At 45.0% G+C, this 21,928-nt stretch overlaps 1 protein-coding gene across 1 annotated transcript in view; it reads left to right on the top strand.

The window, feature by feature from the left end:
- The window catches only part of ZZEF1 (zinc finger ZZ-type and EF-hand domain containing 1), a gene marked incomplete at its 5' end in the record, with an annotated part of 151,332 nt that overhangs the window by 105,862 nt on the left and 23,542 nt on the right, over positions 1-21,928 (top strand). Inside the window, 11 exon segments of the mRNA XM_014583836.2 lie at positions 1,518-1,656; positions 2,970-3,135; positions 3,997-4,259; positions 6,007-6,176; positions 7,908-8,058; positions 10,814-10,953; positions 15,522-15,799; positions 17,191-17,365; positions 17,890-18,022; positions 19,372-19,571; positions 21,042-21,161. Coding sequence (XP_014439322.1) covers positions 1,518-1,656; positions 2,970-3,135; positions 3,997-4,259; positions 6,007-6,176; positions 7,908-8,058; positions 10,814-10,953; positions 15,522-15,799; positions 17,191-17,365; positions 17,890-18,022; positions 19,372-19,571; positions 21,042-21,161 — 1,935 coding nt within the window.

Genomic DNA, 21,928 nt, shown 5'->3' with positions numbered 1-21,928 from the left:
AGTATTCTTCTTTTTTAGAGAGATTTTTGCCATAGAACACATGCACTTGCCAGAGAGACAGAGAGTCAGAAAGCAAGAAATCACCCCCTGGGGGAGATGGCCATGCTGCAGTCCCTTCTCCTCCATTTTCCTCTTGGGATTTGGGGCATGCATGCTTACGTGCCCAGCATGAGTTTTAAGCTGCTGGGTCCAGGACTTAAACCGCGATCGATTACATGGGAGTTCAGTGATGTAACTAACCATTACTCCATCCGCTGGTCCCAAGTACTAAAGTATTCTAAAGTACAGTAGCCTCCAAGTACTTTCAGTGACATAATTTGTATGATTTATTTGCTTATGAAGCAGTGACCTTACTATCTTTCCCCAGGGAGTTTTCCTTTTCTTTTATTTTATAAAATGTTGCCAGAAGGCATGTGTGTTCCCTGAAGACAGAGAGAGAGAAGAGGGAGGGAGAGAAAGTGAGAAGGCACTCCCGTGGGGAATGGCTATGCAGAAATCACTTCTCCATCTCTTCCTCCTTTGGCGATTCTGGGCACACACATACACGTGCACCCAGCATGTTTCTCCAGCTGCTGCGTCTGGGACTCAACCCGTATAGCTGGTCCTGTAGGATCCAGCCACATTAACCACCACGCCATAGGCTGGCCCAAGTTTTTCTTTTTGCCAGGAAGCAATGCTCCTTTTGCAGTGTTTCCTCTATCTGTGAACACTACCATTGTCCAATCAAGTACCCAAGCCAGAAATGTGGATGTCACCCTTGACCCTTCCTTTTAGCTGACCCCCATGTCCAGTCAGTCACCATGGTTTCTCATTACCTCTCAAATCCGCCACCTCTCACTCACCATCCTGCTGCTAACTGCTCCATTCCTGCCCTCATTCCCTAGCATGGGTTACTTTAACAGCTTCTATTGCTGTCAGTCTTCCTGAATCTAATCTTGCCCACTTCAATCCTTTCTTTGCTTAGCAACAAAAGGAGCTTTTAGAATATTCAAATCTGATTACATTACTGTTCTATTTAAAAGTAGTTGATAGTTCCTTAGACTCACATTCAGGGCCCTTTGTGGTTTAACCCTCTAACATCATCCAGTTACTCCCCCTCTATGTTCTGTTCTACAAATTGAGTCAATGCAATTTCCTAAACCTTTTTGCCTCATGTAGAACTTGGAAATTCTTCTGACATGCCCATTACCCATACCCCTACCCTACTAATACCTTTTTGTCACACAGATCTCAACTGTGGGATTATCTCCTTTGGAAAACCCTCCTTGGCCTACCTCATACCCATTGATAGGCATCTTCTTTGTTCTATAAATCAAGCACTCATCATACCGCGTGGTTATCCATCATCTCTGTGCTCGGGGCATTCCCAGTTAGACACTGAGCCGACTCATCTTCAGATCTTACCACCTAGTGCAGTACCTGGGACCTCTTAAGTGCCTGTTGAATGACTGAATCGTTTAGAGAATAGTGGCCACATTAGGGAGTCTGTTGATTAATTGTGTTTATCTCACCTACAGATGCACATGTTCATTGCTCGCTACTGTGATCTGTTAAATGTGGACATCTCTTGTGATGGGTGTGATGAGATTGCCCCCTGGCATCGCTACCGGTGTCTGCAGTGCAGCGATATGGATCTCTGCAAAACTTGCTTCCTAGGTAAATTTCATAGACATGGACCAAGTGCACCATATCCAAAAATAACAGTCATTCCTATTTCTGTGATCTTGTTGTTTTCCAAAAACCCCATGATACTAAATAAAAATACTTCCTACTGGTATTCTCTGACTTGTTGGCAAATAGAAAATTTATCTCCCCAACTAAATGGTAGGCTCCACAGCTCTGTTATCTGACATCCTTCTATCTTCCATCATGCTCTGTGTGGGCACTTGATAAACTCTCAGGACCAATGAATGTCCACTCAGTCGAGGTTCTAGGATAGGTTATTTTTTTTTTCTTCTGAATCATGCAACATTTATAAGTAGTGAAATACATACAGTACACAAAAGCAAACTTCAAAGATTCTTTAATACCCTTTACTTATAGGTGCTGAAGTAAAGCAGATTAACAGTAGTGAGCATTTGAGTGCTTCTTAGGTGCACGGCCCAGGGATAGATGACCCAGCCCTTGTCCTGGAAGCATTTTTAGTCTAGTGGGAACATATCTAGTGGGACATACCCACAGAATGTCTGTCCCGGTACGAGAGTGTCTCTGCTGGTCATCCATGAGTGGTGCCCATTACTTCTGAGAGTTTAGTAGTTACAGCAGCATTGCTATGGGGGGTTTATGAGTAGATAGAATGAGATTGGTCTTTGAAGAAAGTTAGAATGGGATGATGTGAAGGAAACACAAGAGAGAGCCTCTCTGTCAAGGACAGAGCAAGCCCAAGGTCAGAGGAGTATCTACAATAAGTTCAGATAGGCATGCATGAATGTGTGTCCAACTAAGGGATCGATTAAGACAAGTGGGACAGATCGCAGGACTTGGAGATACAAGGCTAAGGAATTTGAGCAGTCTACAGATAGTAGGAAAGGTTTTTCAAACAGGATATTTAGGAAATCAATCAGAGGAGTTACAAGGGCATAGAGCCTGAACTAAGTTTGTGACAGTGGGGACCAAAGTGAGTCTGATGTGAGGTGCATCAAGCAGGGTCTGTGACAAGGTGTAGAGATCCAGTAGACATAGGCAGCCCTGGGAGGACTTGGTCATTTATTTGATTTGATCAGACCATTGCCCTGGAAAAGGGAGGGTTGATCCACTGTACTGTTGCTGAGAAATTCTGGGTCAATAATATTCATGCGCTCAGAACCAGCCAGGCAGAACACCCTAGTCTCCAGAGGATGCTTACAGCCTCTGCCTTCCTGCGCAGGAAATCAGGAGCGGCCCTGGTGCTGAGGTTGATTTGGGTTGGAAAAATCCCCTTCGAGGAGCTCTTTGTTCCCATCCGCCTCACACTGCTGTTTTTCTCCCAGGCGGGGTGAAGCCTGAGGGCCACGGGGATGACCATGAGATGGTCAACATGGAGTTTACCTGCGACCACTGCCAGGGCTTGATCATTGGCCGGAGGATGAATTGCAATGTATGCGATGACTTTGATCTTTGCTATGGATGCTATGCAGCAAAGAAGTATTCCTATGGGTATGTCTCAGCTGACCTCTAGCCATGTAGCCTTTTCTTCCTTCACTTGAAAAGGGGACTTCTTTTCTTAAAAGGAGTTTTTATCATAAAAACTTTTCAAACATTCCTGAAAATAGTACATTGAATCTATATCCCCATTACCCAGATTCAGCAGTTAGGAAGGTTTTCCTGTGTGTGTTTAGTTTATTCCTTTGGTTTGTTTGTTTTTTGTTTAAAGTATTTTAAAGCAGGGAGCCAGCAACTGGTGTGGTTATTAAGGCACTGGACTGCCACGTGGCGGACTGTGGTTTGAGACCCAGACCCAGAGGCTTGAAAACCACGCCAGCTGCATGTGTGTACATGCCCAATATCCCAAGAGGAGAGTGGAGGAGAAGGGATTGCAGCAGAGCCATCTGCCCAGGGGCATGATTTCTCACTTTCCCTTGCTCTGTCTCTAGCAAGAGTACACACCCTATGGCAAAAACCTAAACAAAAATTAGTTTTTTAGACTTTAAAGCAAATTCCATACTTTAAATCATTTCTTTCCTCCATAGCTCATGTCTATCTATAAAAGTTATGGGCATTTTCTCTCATTACCAAAATGCTATGACCTCACTTTGCAAAATTCACAGTAAGAGTTCTTCCTAGCTTGGTTTCCATAGGCAGTGTCCTAGAGGTTGTGAAATCCCAAAACAGTATGTTTAATGTTGTGTTTATTCATCTTTCCAGGGAGAAAGCTCATTCCTCTCTTTATGCTTTCAATAGCCACAGCCTAGAGGTGATTAATGTCCAGTCGTGACCAAGTACATGCTCCCCAGAGGCCCTGTGCTTTCTGAAGCCTCACAAAGGATCGTAGGCCTCCAACATGTCTTGCCTTTGCAGGCATTTGCCAACCCACAGCATCACGGCCCACCCAATGGTGACCATTCGGATCAGCGACCGGCAGAGGCTCATCCAGCCCTACATCCACAACTACTCCTGGCTGCTCTTTGCTGCCCTGGCTCTCTATAGTGCCCACCTGGCCAGTGTAGACGACGTGGACGGGGAGAAGCTGGACCCCCAAGCCCGCAGCAGTGCCACCACCCTGCGGAGTCAGTGCATGCAGCTCGTTGGGGACTGTCTGATGAAGGCCCACCAGGGAAAAGGTGATTGCTCCTCACTCGCAGAAACCAAACCCACCCCTCAGCTGCCGGCAAAGGAGAAGCTCTGCCAGGAGTGAAAGTATTGTGCTCAGCCTAGGGGTAGCAAAGACCGTTTACACAAGAGGGGCTCACCCTGCTGTGCAGCTTGATTTGAAGTTCCCAAAAACTTTTGAGAGAGATCCTGGTATGGAAGTGGCATTTAGAGAGCCAGCAGGTGGCATGGTGGTTAAGGTGCTGGACTCCCACATGGCTGATGATGGTTCAAGTCCCAAACCTGGTGGCTTGCTTTCTCTCTCTCTCTCTCTTTTGTAAGCACACCTGCCCTATAGCAAACTTGAAAATAATAATAATAGCAAATAAAATAAAATGAATAAATACACAATGAAAAAAAAGTGGCATTTAGTTTCTCTGTTTACATGAAGGTGCAAAAATGTGTATTAATAATTAAAACTCTTGATTTTTGGTAGATATTTAGTATTTGAATCTATCAAACTTTGCCAAGGGAATCCAAACTTTTTTTTTTTTTAATCTTGAGTGCAAATCTACTTCCATACGCTATATTCTAAATGAGAGCTGTTTACAAGGAAACTAGTTTAACAGAACGTCTAGATGTTTCTGACTACCGAGGGGTACTAGAAGAAAATAATAGACCATTACAGTTCTGAGACTCTAGACTTGTCTCAGATAGCCTTCCTGTTTTGCTTCTAACATTAGGGAATCAGAGCAGACAGGTAACAGTGTGCTTCAGAGTGACTTTGTCACCCATTTGCAGTGGGAATTTAGAAATCTAGTTGTGTGGGGCTGCTGTAACATTATAATGTGTATGAGTTTCTGAACAGGCTTTCCTTTTGTATCCTTTGTCTTTTGTGAATAAAGCGCAGTATACCTGCTGTCTAGGTTGCTGAGTAGATTTAGATAGCCAGGGATATTTGTATCGAGTACTCCTGCTTTTGGTTTATGTAGAAAGTGTCCATCTATTTCTATGTCATGGCAAAGTGACTCAAGGCATTTGTAGAAAACAACTCTTATATTTTTAAAAATTTGCCAGACGTACATGTGCTTGCTGGTGGGGGGGTGGGGACAAGAAAGCATTTTCCATCAGGCATGGCCACCCAGCAATCCCTTCTCCTCTATTTCTCTCTCCTTTTGGGATTTTGGGCATGCATGTACACACACCTAGTATGTTTCTCGTCACCAGGTCAGAACTTGAACCATAAGGTCAGCCATGAGGGATCCAGCTGCCTTAACCATCACACCACAGGCTGGTCCATTTTTTATCTTTTTTTAAGGTTTAGAAATGCACTGTCCAATACAGTCATTTAAGCCATATGTGGCCATATATATTTAACTTTATTAGAATGAAATTTTCAATTATTTACTCACATAAGCCATATTTTAAGTGCTCAGTAGCTACACAGTCTAGTGGCTACTTTCCCGGACACAATAAATTATAGAACTTTATAGTCATCTCAGCGAGTTCTGTTGGGGAGTTCTTTGGTCAACTACGTGGGAGTCCAGCGACGTAGCCATTATGCCAACTGCTGGTCCCGTTTTTTTTGTTTGTGTGTTTTTTTAATTTACAGTAGGACATGTGTGCTCACCTGAGAGAGAGGGAAAATGAGAAGGCAAGCTGCCAGGTCTGTGGCTCAAACCACCATCAGCCATATGGGAGTTAGTTCCTTAACCACCACACCACCTGCTGGTCTCATTGTTAAACTTTTAACTATTCTCTTACTTGCTCCCTGTACAGGTCTTAAGGCTCTAGCTCTTCTTGGTGTGTTGCCAGATGGTAACTCTACCCCAGAAAATCAGGCCCTACCAGACATCGCACCCACCCGGACATCAGAGGAACAGCTAGAGAAGAGAGCTGTCCAGGCTGCCAAGGAGCCATCAGGGGCAGTCCCTTCTGTGCATGGCAATGTAAATACCACTTCTACTTCGCAGAGCCTCAGACTGAGCTAAGAGAGAGCCATCCACAGGAGGCAGCATAGCAGAGAAATGAAGAGCACAGACTGCTGGTTCAGATCCCTGCCCTGTCAGACCGTGGGCATGTTACCACAATCTCCACTTCAGTTTTCTTTTCCTTCCTTTTTTTTTTTCCCTTGAAAATGTCTAGATTTTTATTCTGTAATATTTCTAAGACTGTACCTTCAATGCAAACAAGAAAGGAAGACGTTTTGGCAGAACAGAAGGGATGCACACTTGATAATTAGTGCAGTTTTAATATAATCAGCAGCATATAGCCTAGGGCATGCCTTACCTGTTTCTAGAATGTCACGGCTTGTGCTTTGCTGGTCTTCCACTGCTCTGCTCTGTCATTTGCTAATGGCTTATCAGAACTGGAAATGCTTCACAGAGCCTGGGTCCGTAGCAGAGCTGTGCAGATCCACAATGCAGGAGACCAGTTATCTTTTGAAATAGTAAACATATTCTTTGTAGTAGGGCTACGTTAGGATGATAAGTGTTGGTCATAAAATGTACTTTCAGGGCTACCATTGGGTATTCTGGAAGACAGAGATCAAGTTTAAAAGTTCCTCCCTTAAAGAGGGAACCTGGGGACCAGCAGTGACCATGTGAAAATAACGGGCGCCTCTGTCTTCTGGTTCTGCTTTAATGCCAGAGACTCATTCGGCCAGCATACCCTGGGTTTCTTTGATGATCTTGTGGGGCAGCCTGGCCGTCTGGTCAGATCTGCTTCTGTAAAATGAGGATGATCATATTAATACCTCTAACAAAGGTTATCGTGAGGATTACACATCATACACACTTTGAGATAACATGAAGTAATGTGTGCGGTGCTTAGAACAGTGTTTGCAGGACGTTCCATGTACTCCCACTACCTGCCTCCTGGTCGTTTTTATTAGGATTGAACAAGCTTATGCACCTAAAGAAATGAGTCCCAGCCTGCAATGAACATTATCTACGTGCTGCTGCTTTTATGTTCAGTTAACAAATAGGTGGTACTGGATGTTTACTGTTGGCCGGGCAGAAGAGCAGTTCACATGTAGTCGTAGATGCAGGAAAGCCTTTCTGGATCCACGCGTAACCTGTGATGGCGACGCCAAGGATTGTTTTAGGGGACAGCATGGCATCACTTCTGTGCTCCTTCCCTCCAAGCCGGAGTCGAGGCTGTAAACACCCGGGACTTTGCCTCACTGCCATTCTTGTTCTGTCTTTGGCGTCCGTCAAGTTACTATTTCAAAGACTCCCCCATTTCATGGTTAGAGCTCACCAGGATCCCACTGGCATGTAGAGCCAGACAAAAGCTGGCAGAAAAGTGAACTTTTGTATGCGTTTCATTTAGCCAGAGAGCTGACAGAAGGCAGGCCATATCACCTTCAAGCCTGTCTCTGAGCTGTCAGTATTTTTGACCACAAAACCCCTTCTCCAGACAGCACTTTAATCACTCACAGATCATGAAGGGACAGATTTGGAGGGTGACTGAAGGCTGTGATGCCATGGTTGCTCTCTTAATTAGATGTAGATTACAATAAAAGATGAGTGACACTTTCTGATAGAATTCATAGTTTTTTAGTCTGTGAAGACTAAGCAACTAATCTTTTTCAAAGTGTTATAATATTTAATGAAATCAACCCTCATTATTAAAAAAAAAAACTAATTTTTTTTTAATGCCCACTATTCTGTTTTTAGAGTAAGAGAGCTGTTCATAAGGAAGTCAGACTTGTGGACTACAAGAAGAGAAACAAGGCAGATGAAGGTGGACCATTAAAGAAGGATACTGTGTGCCAGACCCAGATTTCAGATTCCCCTGCAGATGCCAGGACACCTACAGGACTTCCAGGTGAAGACTGCCTGACCATTGCCTTGATCCCTGCGTCCTAACACACACACGCACCCATCCTGAGCTCTGTGTTGCACACCATTTGAAACTGGCCGGCAACCACAAGGATGGTGCTAAGAATGCTTTGCGAGTCGTCTTCCGTGCACTCTGACTACTTGCCTACCTCATTTATTCCTGTACGGGCTGAGTGCATCATGTATGCCACGCAGCGTGCTAGACCCTGGAGGAGAACAGGCCCTGTCCCTCCTCTCACGGAGCTCAAAGTCTAGAGGCTTCAAGGTGAAGGTGCGGGGAACTGGGATTCGAGGTGGGCTATGATTCTGCCTAGAGGAGAGGTGCAGGCAGGTGGTGATGGTGACTGGTCTCTCTCTGGAGCCTTAGAGGGGTCACACACCTTGAACGTGCTAGGGTTTGCACTGAGGACGGGTATTCAGGGTAGGAAGGACAACATGTGAGCAAAGGCCTCGAGTGGGAAAGCCACAGCCGAATACAAGCAAGAAGTCCTAGACAGGTGTGCAGGGATGGAGCAGGATCGAAGGTGACACAGGAGAGGTGCTTTAGGGCTTTGCTGTGAAGGGCCTCTGCCACCTGTCTTAGGGGAGTGGTAGCAAAGACAGTTTTAGAACTGAGAAGTGTACGATGAAGGTGCTGTGGGCTTCAGACCAGGAACAAGTTTCAGTCTCATCCTGGTGGCAGCCCAGGGAGGCAGGATCTTTTCCATCTGCCTGCTCTGTGATGGAGACAGGTGAGCCCCTGGCATTCTACTCTGTCTGTGGGGGCAGCTGTCGGAAGAGGGTGGCATTCATTTCTGCAGTGTGTATAAGGCTAAGTCTGGAAAATGGCCTGACACTCCACATCCGGTCAGGTCCTCAGAGTCCTCTAGAGTCTGTTTCCTCTGAGGATTAGCGTCCTGCTTCTTAGGCAGTTCATTCACTTATCGGGCATTCATTAAGTACTTGCCATGCTCCAGACTTATTTTTAGGTGTTTGAGGTCCATCACTGAAAGAAACAAGGATCTAAAGGGAAGACAGACAATAAACAATACATATAAACTGTAGGATACAAGTTACAAAATGATGGGTTAGTGCAACATGCACAGAAGAGCAGGAGCAGGGAGGATACCAGAGCATCCTCATTTGGCCAAGACCTGGTCAGCTGGGGTTTTTTCCCTTTCTTCATTCATGGTAGAGCACATGTGTACATACATGTGACAGTGAGGGGGACAGAGAGAGAGAGAGAGAAGCCCCCTACACAGGGTCTGGGCACACTGCAGTCCCCTTCTCCAGTCCTGCAGTGTGCCGGATCTTGGGTGCTCCCATGTGTGGAGTGTTTCAGGCTGACCAGGCTGGGGGGTTCAAACTGTGGCTGCCACTGAGGCATGGCTTCTTCTAGGCAGTGCATTACTGCTACACTGTGGAGCCAGCCAGTAGTAGGTTCTAATGTCCCAGCTTTATTCTTTTTATTTATTTATCTATTTATTTATTTGTTTTAATTTGATCAGAGAGGGACAAAGTGAGAGAGAAAGTGAGAAAGCAAGCCACCAGGTCCATGTGGGAGTCCAGTGCCCTTAGCCATCACACCACTTTCTGGCCTGCCGGGGCCCAGCCTCGGCGGGGGTGGGTTGGTTCGACGGAGGCGACGCTGGAAAGAAAGGAAGACTAAGGCCTCGTGCCTTTTCATGCACGTCCTCAGCCGGACACTCCCAGAGATCGCTCTCTGAGGAGTGACAACTGCCAGGAAACATCGTGCCCCTCCATTGAAAATGGGATACATGCAAGCAAATGGGAGAGGGGCTACGTGACCTAATGATCAATTCATAAAGTTTTAACAATTGAGATCAAAGATTCTATTCAGGGTTTGATTAAGGGCAGGTTGATACAATTCAACAATAGATTGATGTAAGCAAGCTTTTGGGAACTTCTGTTCTGGGAGCGTGGTTTCGGAGAACAGTTTCAGCAGGTAGAGTTAATTATCAGCCAGTACTTGGCGGCAGCCGTCTTGCGGTTACTGGTTGCGTTGCTAGAAAAGAAAATCTCAAGTACAGTGGGGATACAGCCCTTTCAGCTGGTGGTGAAGTGACTAATGAGTTAATGGAAAACTTTGTGGCACACCTAGGCATTCTTATTGTGCTTGTGGCACCACCGTCATGTACTTTGTCAGAACATTAGCTACAGTGAGGCGGGAGTGTCCTGGGTCAGTTTCTGCTTAAGAGGTAATTTTTAAGTTTATATAAATGTGTTTTGAAAGGCCTTCCAACAATCAAGAAGAACTTTAGCACACCCTCTATTGTGCCCAGTGAAGCACTGTAATCAACAGTAAGTGGTCAGGGTAAAGGGGAGCGGTCGGGGGACTTTTCGGGAAATCTTACCACACACTCAAGATGTATGAGGGAGCTATGTAATTCTTTTATAGTAGTATATCGGGGAGTCAGAGGGGGGTCACTTCCCAGCAAGGCTATCACAGTCCCGGAGCGAATAGCAGGCGGCCTTGCCAACATGCTAAGTGACCCAAGCTTGTTCCATGGTCGGGGGGCGTACAGTCGCGGCCTTGCCAACTCACTGAACCGACCGGAAGCGATGCTCAAAGGTCAAGGGGCTCAGACGGGTCCTGGAGCCCCACCGGGTTGGACTCCTCCACTGGCCCCTGTCTCAGCCTTATTCTTTAGCAGCACGGGGACAATGCAGTGGTTTACTTGCTTCTTTATGGATATATAGAACCAGGCAGAATCTGAAAGTTTGCCTTCTTTACAACTCAGATGCTGAAAATTCAGATGTGTCATCTCAGAAACCAGTAGAAGAAAAGGCGGTCACTCCAAACCCTGAGCAAGTGTTTGCTGAGTGTTCCCAGAAGAGGATTTTGGGATTACTAGCAGCCATGTTACCTCCCTTAAAGTCGGTAAGAGATACACAGCCTTTTCTTTTTTTTTTTTTTTGTTTGTTTGGAGAGGCTTTTGCTATAGGGCGCTTACGCTCGCCAGAAAGAGAGAGACAGAAAGCAAGAAATCACCCCCCAGGGGGATGGCCACGCCACAATCCCTTCTCCTCCATTCTCCTCTCGGGATCTTGGGCACACACGCACACGCGCCTGATGTGAGTTTAAGCCACCGGGTCCGGGACTCAAACCGTGGTTGGCTACATGCGAGTTCATCAACGTAGCCATTATACTAACTGCTGGTCCCCAGCATTTTCTTTTTAAAAGAGGGGGTGTAGGCCAACTGGTAGCATGGAGGTTAAGACAGCTGGATGTCACTTGACTGTGCAGTTATAGTCCCTGACCCGGCAGCTTGAAAGACATGCTGGATGTGTGAGTGCATGTCCAAAATCCTGAGAAGAAAATGGAGAAAAAGGGATTATCGCATGACTATCCCCTCTCAGGGTGATTTCTCACTTCCTTCTTCTCTTCTGTCTCCTTAGTGAGTGTATACACCTACAGCAAAATTTAAATGACTAATTTTAAAAAGGGGGTGGTTTTAACATAACAAATGAATTTCGGAAAACCATAAAATATTCTGAAACAACCTGTTAATAGAGTCATCTCTGTATCTCTGAAAGTAGGGCTATAAGTTATAAATATTTTCTTCTTTGACTCTATATATTTTAAGCATATATTATGACTTACTGTTGTTTTTTTTTTTTTTTTAAAGAGAGAGATTTTTGCTATAGGATGCTTGCACTTACTAGAGAGACAGAAAGCAAGAAATCACCCCCAAGGGGGTTGACCTCACTGCAATCCCGTCTCCTCCATTCTCCTCTCGGCATTTGGGGCACGTATGCACATGTGCCTGGCGTAAGTTTAAGCTGCAGGTCCTGGACTTGAAGTATGATCGATTGCATGGGAGTCCAGTGACATAACCATTACACCGTCCGCTGGTCCTATAACTTATTGTTTTAAGTTATTATGATCATCCTTTCTATCTATTGTGGGGAAAGAATAATTTATTGCCAGAGAGTGTGTCCATTCACCAGAGAGATACAGAGAGAGAAAGGGACAGGAAGAAAGTACTTTGCCAGTGGACATATAAACAGGCTGACATGTTTTGCAAGCCACTGGGGTTAGGATTTGAACCATATGGGATCCAGCTTCCTTATCCACTAGGCTACGGGACTAGTCCCATGTTGAAAACTTTTAATCTCAAGACTTGAAGGAATAATAATGAAGATCATTACCTAGATTCATCAGTTTTTTGTTTTGTTTTTAAGAGAGATTTTGCTAGGGCGTGTGTGCTTGCTGGGCAGACAGAGAGAGACAGAAAGTGAAAAATCATCTCACAGGGGGATGGCCATGCCACAATCCTTTCTCCTCTATGATTGGGGGCACACATGCACATGCGCCGGGCATGAGTTTTAAGCTACCAGGTCTAGGACTCCAATCATGGTTGACTACATGGGAGTCCAGCAACATAGCCATTATGCCATCTGCTGGTCCAATATGCCATTTGCTCATCCTGATTCACCAGTTGTTAATATTTTGCTTTAGTTCTAGTTATATAAGGGATATTCAAAAACTTCATGGAAAATATGTGTTCTTAATAAAAACCATGTGTGGATTTCAACATTTTTGCAGCAAAATTAATTGATACTTTAATTCCATTTCATACAGCAATTTTTTTTTTTTTTGGAGAGGTTGTCACTATAGGGTGTGTGCACTCGCCAGACAGACAGAGACATAGAGACAGAAAGCGAGAAATCACCCCCCAGGAGGGATGGTCACGCCGCAATCCCTTCTCCTCCATTCTCCTCTCGGGATCTTGGGCACGCACGCACACGTGCCCGGCGTAAGTTTTAAGCCACTGGGTCCGGGACGCGAACCGCGGTCGACTATGTGGGGGTCCAGCGACATAGCCATTACGCTAACTGCTGGTTCCCCATACAGCCTCTTTTTAAGTCCCCTCATGTATCTGTATTTTTTTTTCCTGTACTTTAAAAAATAGGTTGGTAGGGCCAGCAGATGGCATGGTGGTTAAAATGCTAAATCCCACATGGCTGACTTCACAGTTTGAGTCTCAGACCTGGTGGCTTGAAAAACATGCCAGGTGTGTGTACATGCATGTACAAAATCCTGAGAGAAGAATGGAAGAGAAGGGACTGCGGCTTGGCCATCCTCCCCCAGTTGGGATGGGGAGTGATTTCTTACTTTCCCTCTCTCTGTCTATGTCTTTCTCTAGCAAGCACAAATACCCTGTGACAAAAATCTTAAAAGGTTGGGACCATCATTGACACTTCACCCTTAGTACTTCAGCGTGTGTCTTCGAAAAATATATTCTCTTACACAACCAGAATATCATTATCATTCTTGAAAAATTTAACATCGATAGAACAATTTTACCATATATATATAGCCTTTATGCAGAGTTCCCCAATTACTCCCCAAAATGTCCCTTATAGCAGCTTTCCTAGAGAAACTCAGACTCGGGGGCCAACTTTTGCAAGGGATGTGTGTCTAACAGGGAATTTGGTAGGTATTCCCTTTTGGCATGTAAACCCACCCGAAGGCCATATTGTAGCTCAGAAGGCTGTCTTATACACATGCAGTTAGAATGAGGAGAGAAGGCCATTTTGAAGGCATGTTTCCATCAAGCTGGATGCATCGAGCTCACCGCAGCCTGTGTCTGGGTGGCTGCTTTTACATTGCAGCTCTGACTTTGGCACACCTGGGCTTGGACGGTGCAGTCACCATATCGCTCTCGTTGTTAAGATTTTGCTTACTTATTTCACCTTATATTCTCCTTTCTTTTCAGTTTGCTATAGGGTGTGTGCATTTGCCAAAATAAGCTAGAGAGAGAGAGAGAGGGACCCGGACTCGGTGGCTTAAAACTCACGCCGGGCACGTGTGGGTGTGTGCCCAAGATCCCGAGAGGAGAATGGAGGAGAAGGGATTGCGGTGTGGCCATCCCCCCGGGGGGTGATTTCTTGCTTTCTGTCTCTCTGTCTCTCTCTGTCTGTCTGGCGAGCGCACGCGCCCTATAGCAAAAACCTCTCCAAAAAAAAAAAAGATTTTGGGCATATGTGCACATGTTCCTGGCATGGTTTTCGAGGCACCAAGTCAAGGACTCAAACTGTGCTGTGGGCCACGTGGGATCTAGCCACCCTAACCACCATACCACAGGCTGGTTTCTCAATCTATATTTCCATCTCAGTTACCTTTTTGCCTCTTTCTTTTTTTCCTTTCTTTCTTTAATTTGCTGTAGGGTAAATGTGCTCACCCGAGAGAGCAAAGTAAGAAAGCACTTCCCAGGAGGAATGGACATGTAACAATCCCTCCTCCTCTCTGGATTTTGGGCACACATGCACACATGACTGGCATGTTTTCCAAGCTGCTGGGTTTAGGATTCAAACTACATAATCAGCCATGTGGGATCCAGCTGCATTAACTGCCATATCACCAGACGGCTCCTTTTTTGCCTTATTTCCCAAACAAGATGAGAGCTTTAATATGCTTTTGTTACCATCATCGTGTCCCAGGTGTTCAAATGACCTAGCTCCAGATTTGGTTGGTTGGTTGCTTGGTTAGGTGTTTGGGTTTTTTTTGTATTGTTTAGATTTTGACTCTCTTAAAATTACTTTCATTAGAATTTTAGAGCCACATTGTGATTAATCAGTAATTTTGCTATAGGGTGCGTGTGCTTGATGGAGAAACAGAGAATGAGAGAAAGAGAGAAAACACCTTCGGGGGGAAGACCATGCTGCAGTCCTTTCTCCATTCCCTCGGGATTTGGAGCACACATGTACATGTGCTTAGAGTGTTTTCTAAGCTACCAGGTCCAGACTCAAACTACATAGTCAGCCATGTGGGATTCAGCTGCCTTAACCACCACACCGCCAGCTGGCCCTGTAGGACACTATTTAAAGAAAAAATAACTATTAATATTGTATAATTTATTTTACATATATTATATGTAAATATGTATAGAAAAAGATCAGAAGACGTCATCATCAGAATGTTAACAGTGGTTCTTGGGGCCAGCAGGTGGCATGGTGGTTAAGGGCGCTGGACTTCCACATGGCTGATCATGGTTCGAATCCTGGACCTGGTGGCTTGTTTTCTCACTTTCCCTCCTCTCTCTCTCTCTCTGGTCAAATTGAAGTAAATAAATAAATAAAGTTAAATGAAATAATTCCTTAAAAGAAAAAAAAGTGGCTCTTTCATGGGCATTGGTGGGGGTGGATTAAGGAGAGCTTTAACTTGTCATTTCTGAATTACTTGAATTCTCTTACAATGGATAGACATGTTTGGAGGGGAACCCAGATATTTTTCAGAGTAAAAGAATGTTGGAAATAAGAATGTAAGATGATATATGAGAATACTTGTTTTATTATTGGTTATACATACGACTTTTATGAAAGCCACTGTGTACTTCTGTTAGCACTAGACCAGTTGTAAATGAGCCATGAAGGGGAGAGAGTGTTAGTGGGTGTGGTTACATGTATTTTGTGCTGATGGGATTTTTCTCCTTCTCTTGGCAGGGTCCTTCTGTCCCACTGATAGACCTGGAGCACGTCCTCCCACTTATGTTTCAGGTTGTCATCTCAAACGCAGGTCACCTGAATGAAACCTACCACCTCACTCTGGGTCTCCTTGGCCAGTTAATCACCCGACTTTTACCAGCAGAGGTAGATGCTGCAGTGACCAAGGTCCTCTCAGCCAAACACAGCCTGTTTGCGGCAGGCGACAGTGCCGTCGTGCCAGATGGCTGGAAAACCACTCACCTGCTCTTTAGCCTGGGAGCTGTGTGCCTGGACAGGTAGCCACCCCCTCTTCACCCTACCTGCTGTTCATTTCTTTAAGTCAGAGGCCTGACTGTTGATTAATTATTTTTTTTAAAGAATTATTTATTTGGGACCAGCAAAGGGTGTAATGATTATATCACTTGACTCTCACATAGTCGACCACAGTTCAAGTTCTGGACCCAGCAGCTTAAAACTCATGCCAGGCATATGTGCCTGCACGCTCAAAATCCTGAGAGGAGAATGGAGGAGAAAGGACTGTGGCATGACTATCACCCCTGGGGATTGATTTCTCTCTTTCTCTTTCTTTCTGGCAAGCGCACACACCTATGGCAAAGACATCTCTCTCAAAAAAATAATTACTTGGGACCAGCAGATAGCGTAATGGTTATGTAGTTGGACTCCCATGTAGTCGATCACTATCCAAGTCCTGGACCCAGTGGCTTAAACTCACACCAGGTGCATTTGCGTGTGTGCCTAAGATCACGAGAGGAGAATGGAGAAGGGATTGCGGCATGGCCATCCCCCCCAGGGGGTGATTTCTCACTTTGTCTCTCTCTGTCTTTCTAGCAAACATACATGCCCTATAGCAAAAACAAAACAAAACAAAACAAACAAACAAACAAACAAACAAAAACTCTCCAAAAAAGAATGTTTTAATTAATTTATTTATTTTTAATTTGACTAGAGAGAGAGTGGGAAAGCAAGCCACCAGATCCAGGACTTGAATTGTGGTCAGCCATGTGAGAGTCCAGCGCCTTAACCACCACGTCACTTGCCGGTCCCATGGCTGTCGGTTAATTTCACAGTGTTACGGTGCTATTGTCTGGAATCTTTTGTGAGAATAGAACCGGTTCCATTAGCACTACTGCCAGCCCACCTAAAACAGCTGAGTAGCCTTAATGCTTTCTGCTGATTCAACTCTGATATTATAATAAATATATTTTAATTTGTTTTTTTTTCCTGAGTGCTGTAAATATAGGCCTTAAGGTTGAAGAAAATAAATCTATTTTTATTGTAAAAATAACATAATGGTAATATCAAAGTTGGAAAACAGAAATGAAGGAAAAAATCACCTTGACTTACACAACATTAATGTATCTGGTGCTGTTACACATTTCCTTCCGAGCTCTTTTGCCTGTGTGTGATTGTGAGTGTGCATGTGCATGCACATGTGTGGGTGACTTTTTATGGAGAGGTTGTAGACTGAGTATATAAATGACAGGTCTTGATTTTTAAATTTGTTTTTTCACTTACCATTATATGACAAGCATCCTTCTGGTAGTTCCGTGCTAACTAGTAAACAGCTTTTTGCATGTCTGCGGGTCCACCGTGGCGTGCCACGAGCTCTTCTGCGTTGAGTTTGGAGCCCTGTGCACTGCCACCTAATGGAGCTCTTGCCTTCCAGCCGGGTGGGCTTGGACTGGGCGTGCTCCATGGCCGAGATCCTGCGGTCACTCAACAGCGCCCCACTGTGGCGTGATGTCATTGCCACCTTCACAGACCACTGCATCAAGCAGCTGCCTTTCCAGCTGAAGCACACCAACATCTTCACCCTGCTCGTGCTGGTCGGCTTCCCCCAGGTACAGACTGTGAGGGCCTGGCCACCCCGTCCAGTCTTCATCGCGTGCACTAAAGTTTCGATGGCATATCTAGCTAACTGTCTTCAGAAGTTTTCATTCTTCAGTTGCATCATCTACTTTCACAGTATTTAGCCATTTGATTCATTTTATTTTCATTTTATTCACTGGTAGTTGGCTTTGAATCATGTCACTATAACATACTAAATTACAAAGAATGTCAAAGAACAGTTGTCTGTCACTTTGGCGTTCATCTGGATTTCGTTTCTAATTTTCATGTATTTCAACTGATTGGGACAGTAGAGGCTATTAAAAACTTGGCTTAGCCACCAAGGACTTGAACTAGTTCTGTGCCAGACTGTGCACAGGCTGTGCTGGGTTTAGAGATGAGAAGAATCCTATCCTCTAGTACTTGTTGAAATCAGAGGCACATGCAAAAGGGGCTGGGCTTGTGCCTATTTTAGTGCCCTTTCCTGCCCTGACATGCCATTGAGTTGCCTTCCCTCTTTTTCTCTGTCATATTCTAGGTCCTCTGTGTGGGAACCCGCTGTGTCTATATGGATAATGCCAATGAACCCCATAATGTGATCATCTTGAAACACTTCACTGAGAAGAACAGAGCTGTGATTGTTGATGTCAAAACTCGGAAGAGGAAAACAGGTCCCAAACATAATGATTTTTTCTAAGAAAGGGAGATAATGTTCTAATCCTTGCATACTCTCAAATCAATGAAAATACCTTGGTTCTTGGTTCTTGCCCATGCTTGTGATTTTATTTTCTCTAATGGAGTTAGGGAGGGAGGGAGAGAAAGAGATAAAAATGTTTTTTTAAAAGAATTATTTTATTTATCTTTATTTATTTGTTTGTTTTAATTTGACGAGTGAGGGACAGAGAGAGAGAGAGGGAAAGTTAGAAAGCAAGCCACCAGGTTCAGGACTTGAACCACGGTCAAGTCAGGGAACTGTTTTGCCCACTGGCCTACATCTTGTTTAGTTCTTTGTCCTGCTCCAGATGGTTTGTCTCACGTATGTGCAGATCAATAGTCAGCCAGAGACTCATGAGGGACCTTCTGTGGCTCCCTAGAGAATTTTCCACCACTCACCTTTCTCTCTGTGCATCTTCCTTCTCTGTAAAATTCTGCCCCATAAATTCTGGCAGCCTTGATTTCCCTGAATTCTGATCTTTGTCTTCTCCATTGATTGAGACTCTTGGGCTCTGCTCAGATTTCTGTTCCCTATTCTGTAGCCTGGAAAGTGTCTCCAGATAGCAGGTGGTATTGGAGGGCTAACCTGGCCTACATCTCCTCTCCCAGAGACCAGAATCCTGCCTGTGGCCCAGTGTTTGCAAAACATTGTTTTATGTGGCTTTTCATTACTCTTGTTATTTAAAATAAGAAAGTGAGTCTGATTCCTCTTTTTCCATCTCATTTGGAAGTAGCAGTTTTATGCATACTGTTTATATTCCTTGTTCTCTCTTTTTAATTTGCCAGAGAACATTTGCACTTACCAGAGAGAAAGAAAGGAAAGCAGAGGGTGAAAGCACCCCCATGGATGAATAGTCACATTGCAATCCCTTCTCCATTTCTCTCTCCTTTTGAGATTTTGGGCACACACGCCTACAAATGTAGCATGCTTTTCAAGCCACCCGGTCCAGAATTCAAACCACGTGGTCAGACACGTGGGAGTTAGCTCCCTAACGACCAGGCTGTGGGCTGGCCTTCAGGCAGATGTCTTTAAGAACTTCCATTAGCACCTTTGGAGATGACCTGCTTGTGTGCAGTGGCAGGGATATGAATCATCCCTTTCAGTTGCTTGGTGGGGAGGGTCCCAGTACCATTTCTGTGCTCACCTGCAAGTTGATCATAACTACAATGGCTGAGATTAACCTGAGAGATTATGTTTCTGCAGTTCTTACTGTAGGAAGGCACATTAATGTGGAAGAAACTTATCTACAGGAAGCATTATCTGTACTTTTTCTGCCTTTCTCTCTTGTCTGACATCACCCTTCAGTGAAGGACTACCAGCTGGTCCAGAAGGGGGGAGGACAAGAATGCGGTGACTCTCAGGCCCAGCTGAGCCAATACTCCCAGCACTTTGCCTTTATCGCCAGTCACCTTCTGCAAACCAGCATGGACAGCCATTGTCCCGAGGCAGTGGAAGCGACTTGGGTCCTGTCCCTGGCCCTCAAAGGACTGTATAAAACATTGAAGGTAATAGCGTCTTCATTTGACAAATCTCTCTGTGATTTTAACATCTGCAGGGAATTAACTAGGAGGACAGGCCATCTGATTTTGATGGATGACTAACCACAGGATCTTGATTATTTTTGGAAATGGTTGGGGCCTTACACCAGGATAACTTTGAGGAAAAAGTAGAATTTTTCCAAAGGGAAATAAACCGTTTTTCAGCTCTATTTCATAGAATCAGTTACTTTGTGGGGTTATAATCTTAGAAGGTAAGAAGAAAAATGAGTTGAGAAGTTTCTCACTTCCTTTCTGAAGGACAAGTCCTCTGGTTCCTTATAGGAGATAAAGAGAAAAGTGCAGAAAGCTCGCGTCCCATGGGATCTTTGAGCAATAGGTGTAGCAGTTGGAGTAGGAGGAGATAGATGAGTTAAAGAGTTGGGTGATATTTGGAGATGAGAAACCTTGACTTACAGGCAACACAGTTCTTCCAGTACCAGACTGGCATTGATGGGAAAGAAGGATTTTCCAAGGAGGCGTATTTCAACTCGTTTTAGGGTAACTTTTCCATCAGAGCTACCCATGCAGGGAGCTCATTAGAAAAGTTGGTGAAGTCCTTGACTTTGAAGGGTGTTCAGTATAGCACTGGTAGGGTTGGGGCAGTGGTCATGGAGGCACCAGAGGAGACTAGATTGTGTGGCATGCAGCTCTGGTTCAACCCTGAGACTTTGGAGGTGCAGATTGAGATGCTATTTTTTTCACTGTTTACATTATAGCAGGAAAGGGAAAATAGACTCCCTCGGGCCTAAGTTCATGTCTGCCTTTGAATCCTTCATTCAGTAGATATTTGTTGAGCCCCATGGGCCAGATGGAACTAGGTATGTGTTGGTGAACTAGGAAGAAGGTCTCTGCTCTTTTGGCGCTTAAGCCTCACCAGCAAGAGAGAGAGCAGGAAGCCTACAAGGAAATCTGCCCTGAATGAGAAAAACACCTTCCCAAGAAGATTGCATTTGAAGTGATTGGTAGATAAGGAATCCGCCTTGGGAAACCGAAAAGGATTCCAAGTAGAGAGAGTAGCAGGTTCCAGGCCTTGAAGCGCAGCAGACGTGATTGTCAGAGAGCAGAAGGAATGTTGAAGAAAGCAGTGAGGCCAGAGCAGCAGGCAGAGAGCCTTGAGGACGTTATCAGCCATGTTTAGGGGCTTGAGTTTTTATCTAAAGAGCATAGAAAAACGTTTAGAAGGTAGAAATCAGAGGAGTGGCATAAAGATAGGTTTTTAAAATACTCATTTAGTGAATGAGTGAGAGTGACTGAACAGACAGTGGTTGTGGCTAAGTTCAGAATGTCGTTCTTCCTGCCGATTCCAGAATTTCTCTGGATAGTCACCTCGAGCCACCAGCTGAGTCTGGGCATGGAGAAAGCCTTGCTTCTTTCTGACTCATTTCATTTTCTTTATTCTGAGGTGTTTATAAAAATTTTTGTTTTTCTGCTTGGCAGGCTCACGGTTTTGAAGAGACCCATTCTACGTTCCTTCAGACTGATTTGCTGAAGCTGCTGGTGAAGAAGTGCAGCAAAGGGACCGGCTTCAGTAAAACATGGCTCCTCCGGGACCTAGAAGTAAGTGACAGGGGTGGCTGCTGCTGCTGCCCAGTGCAGAGGTGCTAGCTTGGGAGCTAGAACCTCTGTTAGCTGCTGCTGGGTCTGCCCAATTACCTCATTCTATACAGTTTTGTTTGTTTGTTTTGTGTTTTCTTAGAGAGATTTTTACCGTAGGGTACTTGCACGCACTGGAGAGACAGAGAGACAGAAAGCAAGAAATCACACCCCCCAGGGGGATGGCATGCCACAATTCCTTCTCCTCTAGTCTCCCCTCACGATTTGGGGCACACATGCACATGCACCCAGCATGAGTTTCAAGCTGCCGGGTCCAGTACTTGAACCCCAGTCCACTGTGTGGGAGTCCAGCGGCATAACCATTACGCCATCTGCTGGTCCTATCTATACAGTTTTTAAAACTGTGCTTTGCTCCTATGTCTTCCCTCTTGGAAATAAAGGTTATGACACCTGCTCTCTCCTGTCAGGGAAAATGAATTTGATGTTTGTTCAAAGAACACTGGGGAGGGGACCAGCAGTTAGCGAAATGGCTATGTCGCTGGACTTCCATGTAGTTGACCGCGGTTTGCGTCCTGGACCCGGTGGCTTAAAACTCACGCTGGCTGCATGTGTGTGTGTGTGTGTGTGCCCAAGATCCCGAGAGAATAGAGAAGGGATTGCGGCGTGACCATCCCCCTGGGGGGATGATTTCTTGCTTTCTGTCTCTCTGGCCCTCTCTGTCTGTCTGGTGAGCGCACACACCCTATAGCAAAAAAACCTCTCCAAAAAAA

Source organism: Tupaia chinensis, unplaced genomic scaffold, assembly GCF_000334495.1.
Source record: "Tupaia chinensis unplaced genomic scaffold, TupChi_1.0 Scaffold144899_1, whole genome shotgun sequence".
NCBI classification, from domain to species: Eukaryota; Metazoa; Chordata; class Mammalia; order Scandentia; family Tupaiidae; genus Tupaia; species Tupaia belangeri.
This window is presented reverse-complemented; position numbering and strand designations above follow the sequence as displayed.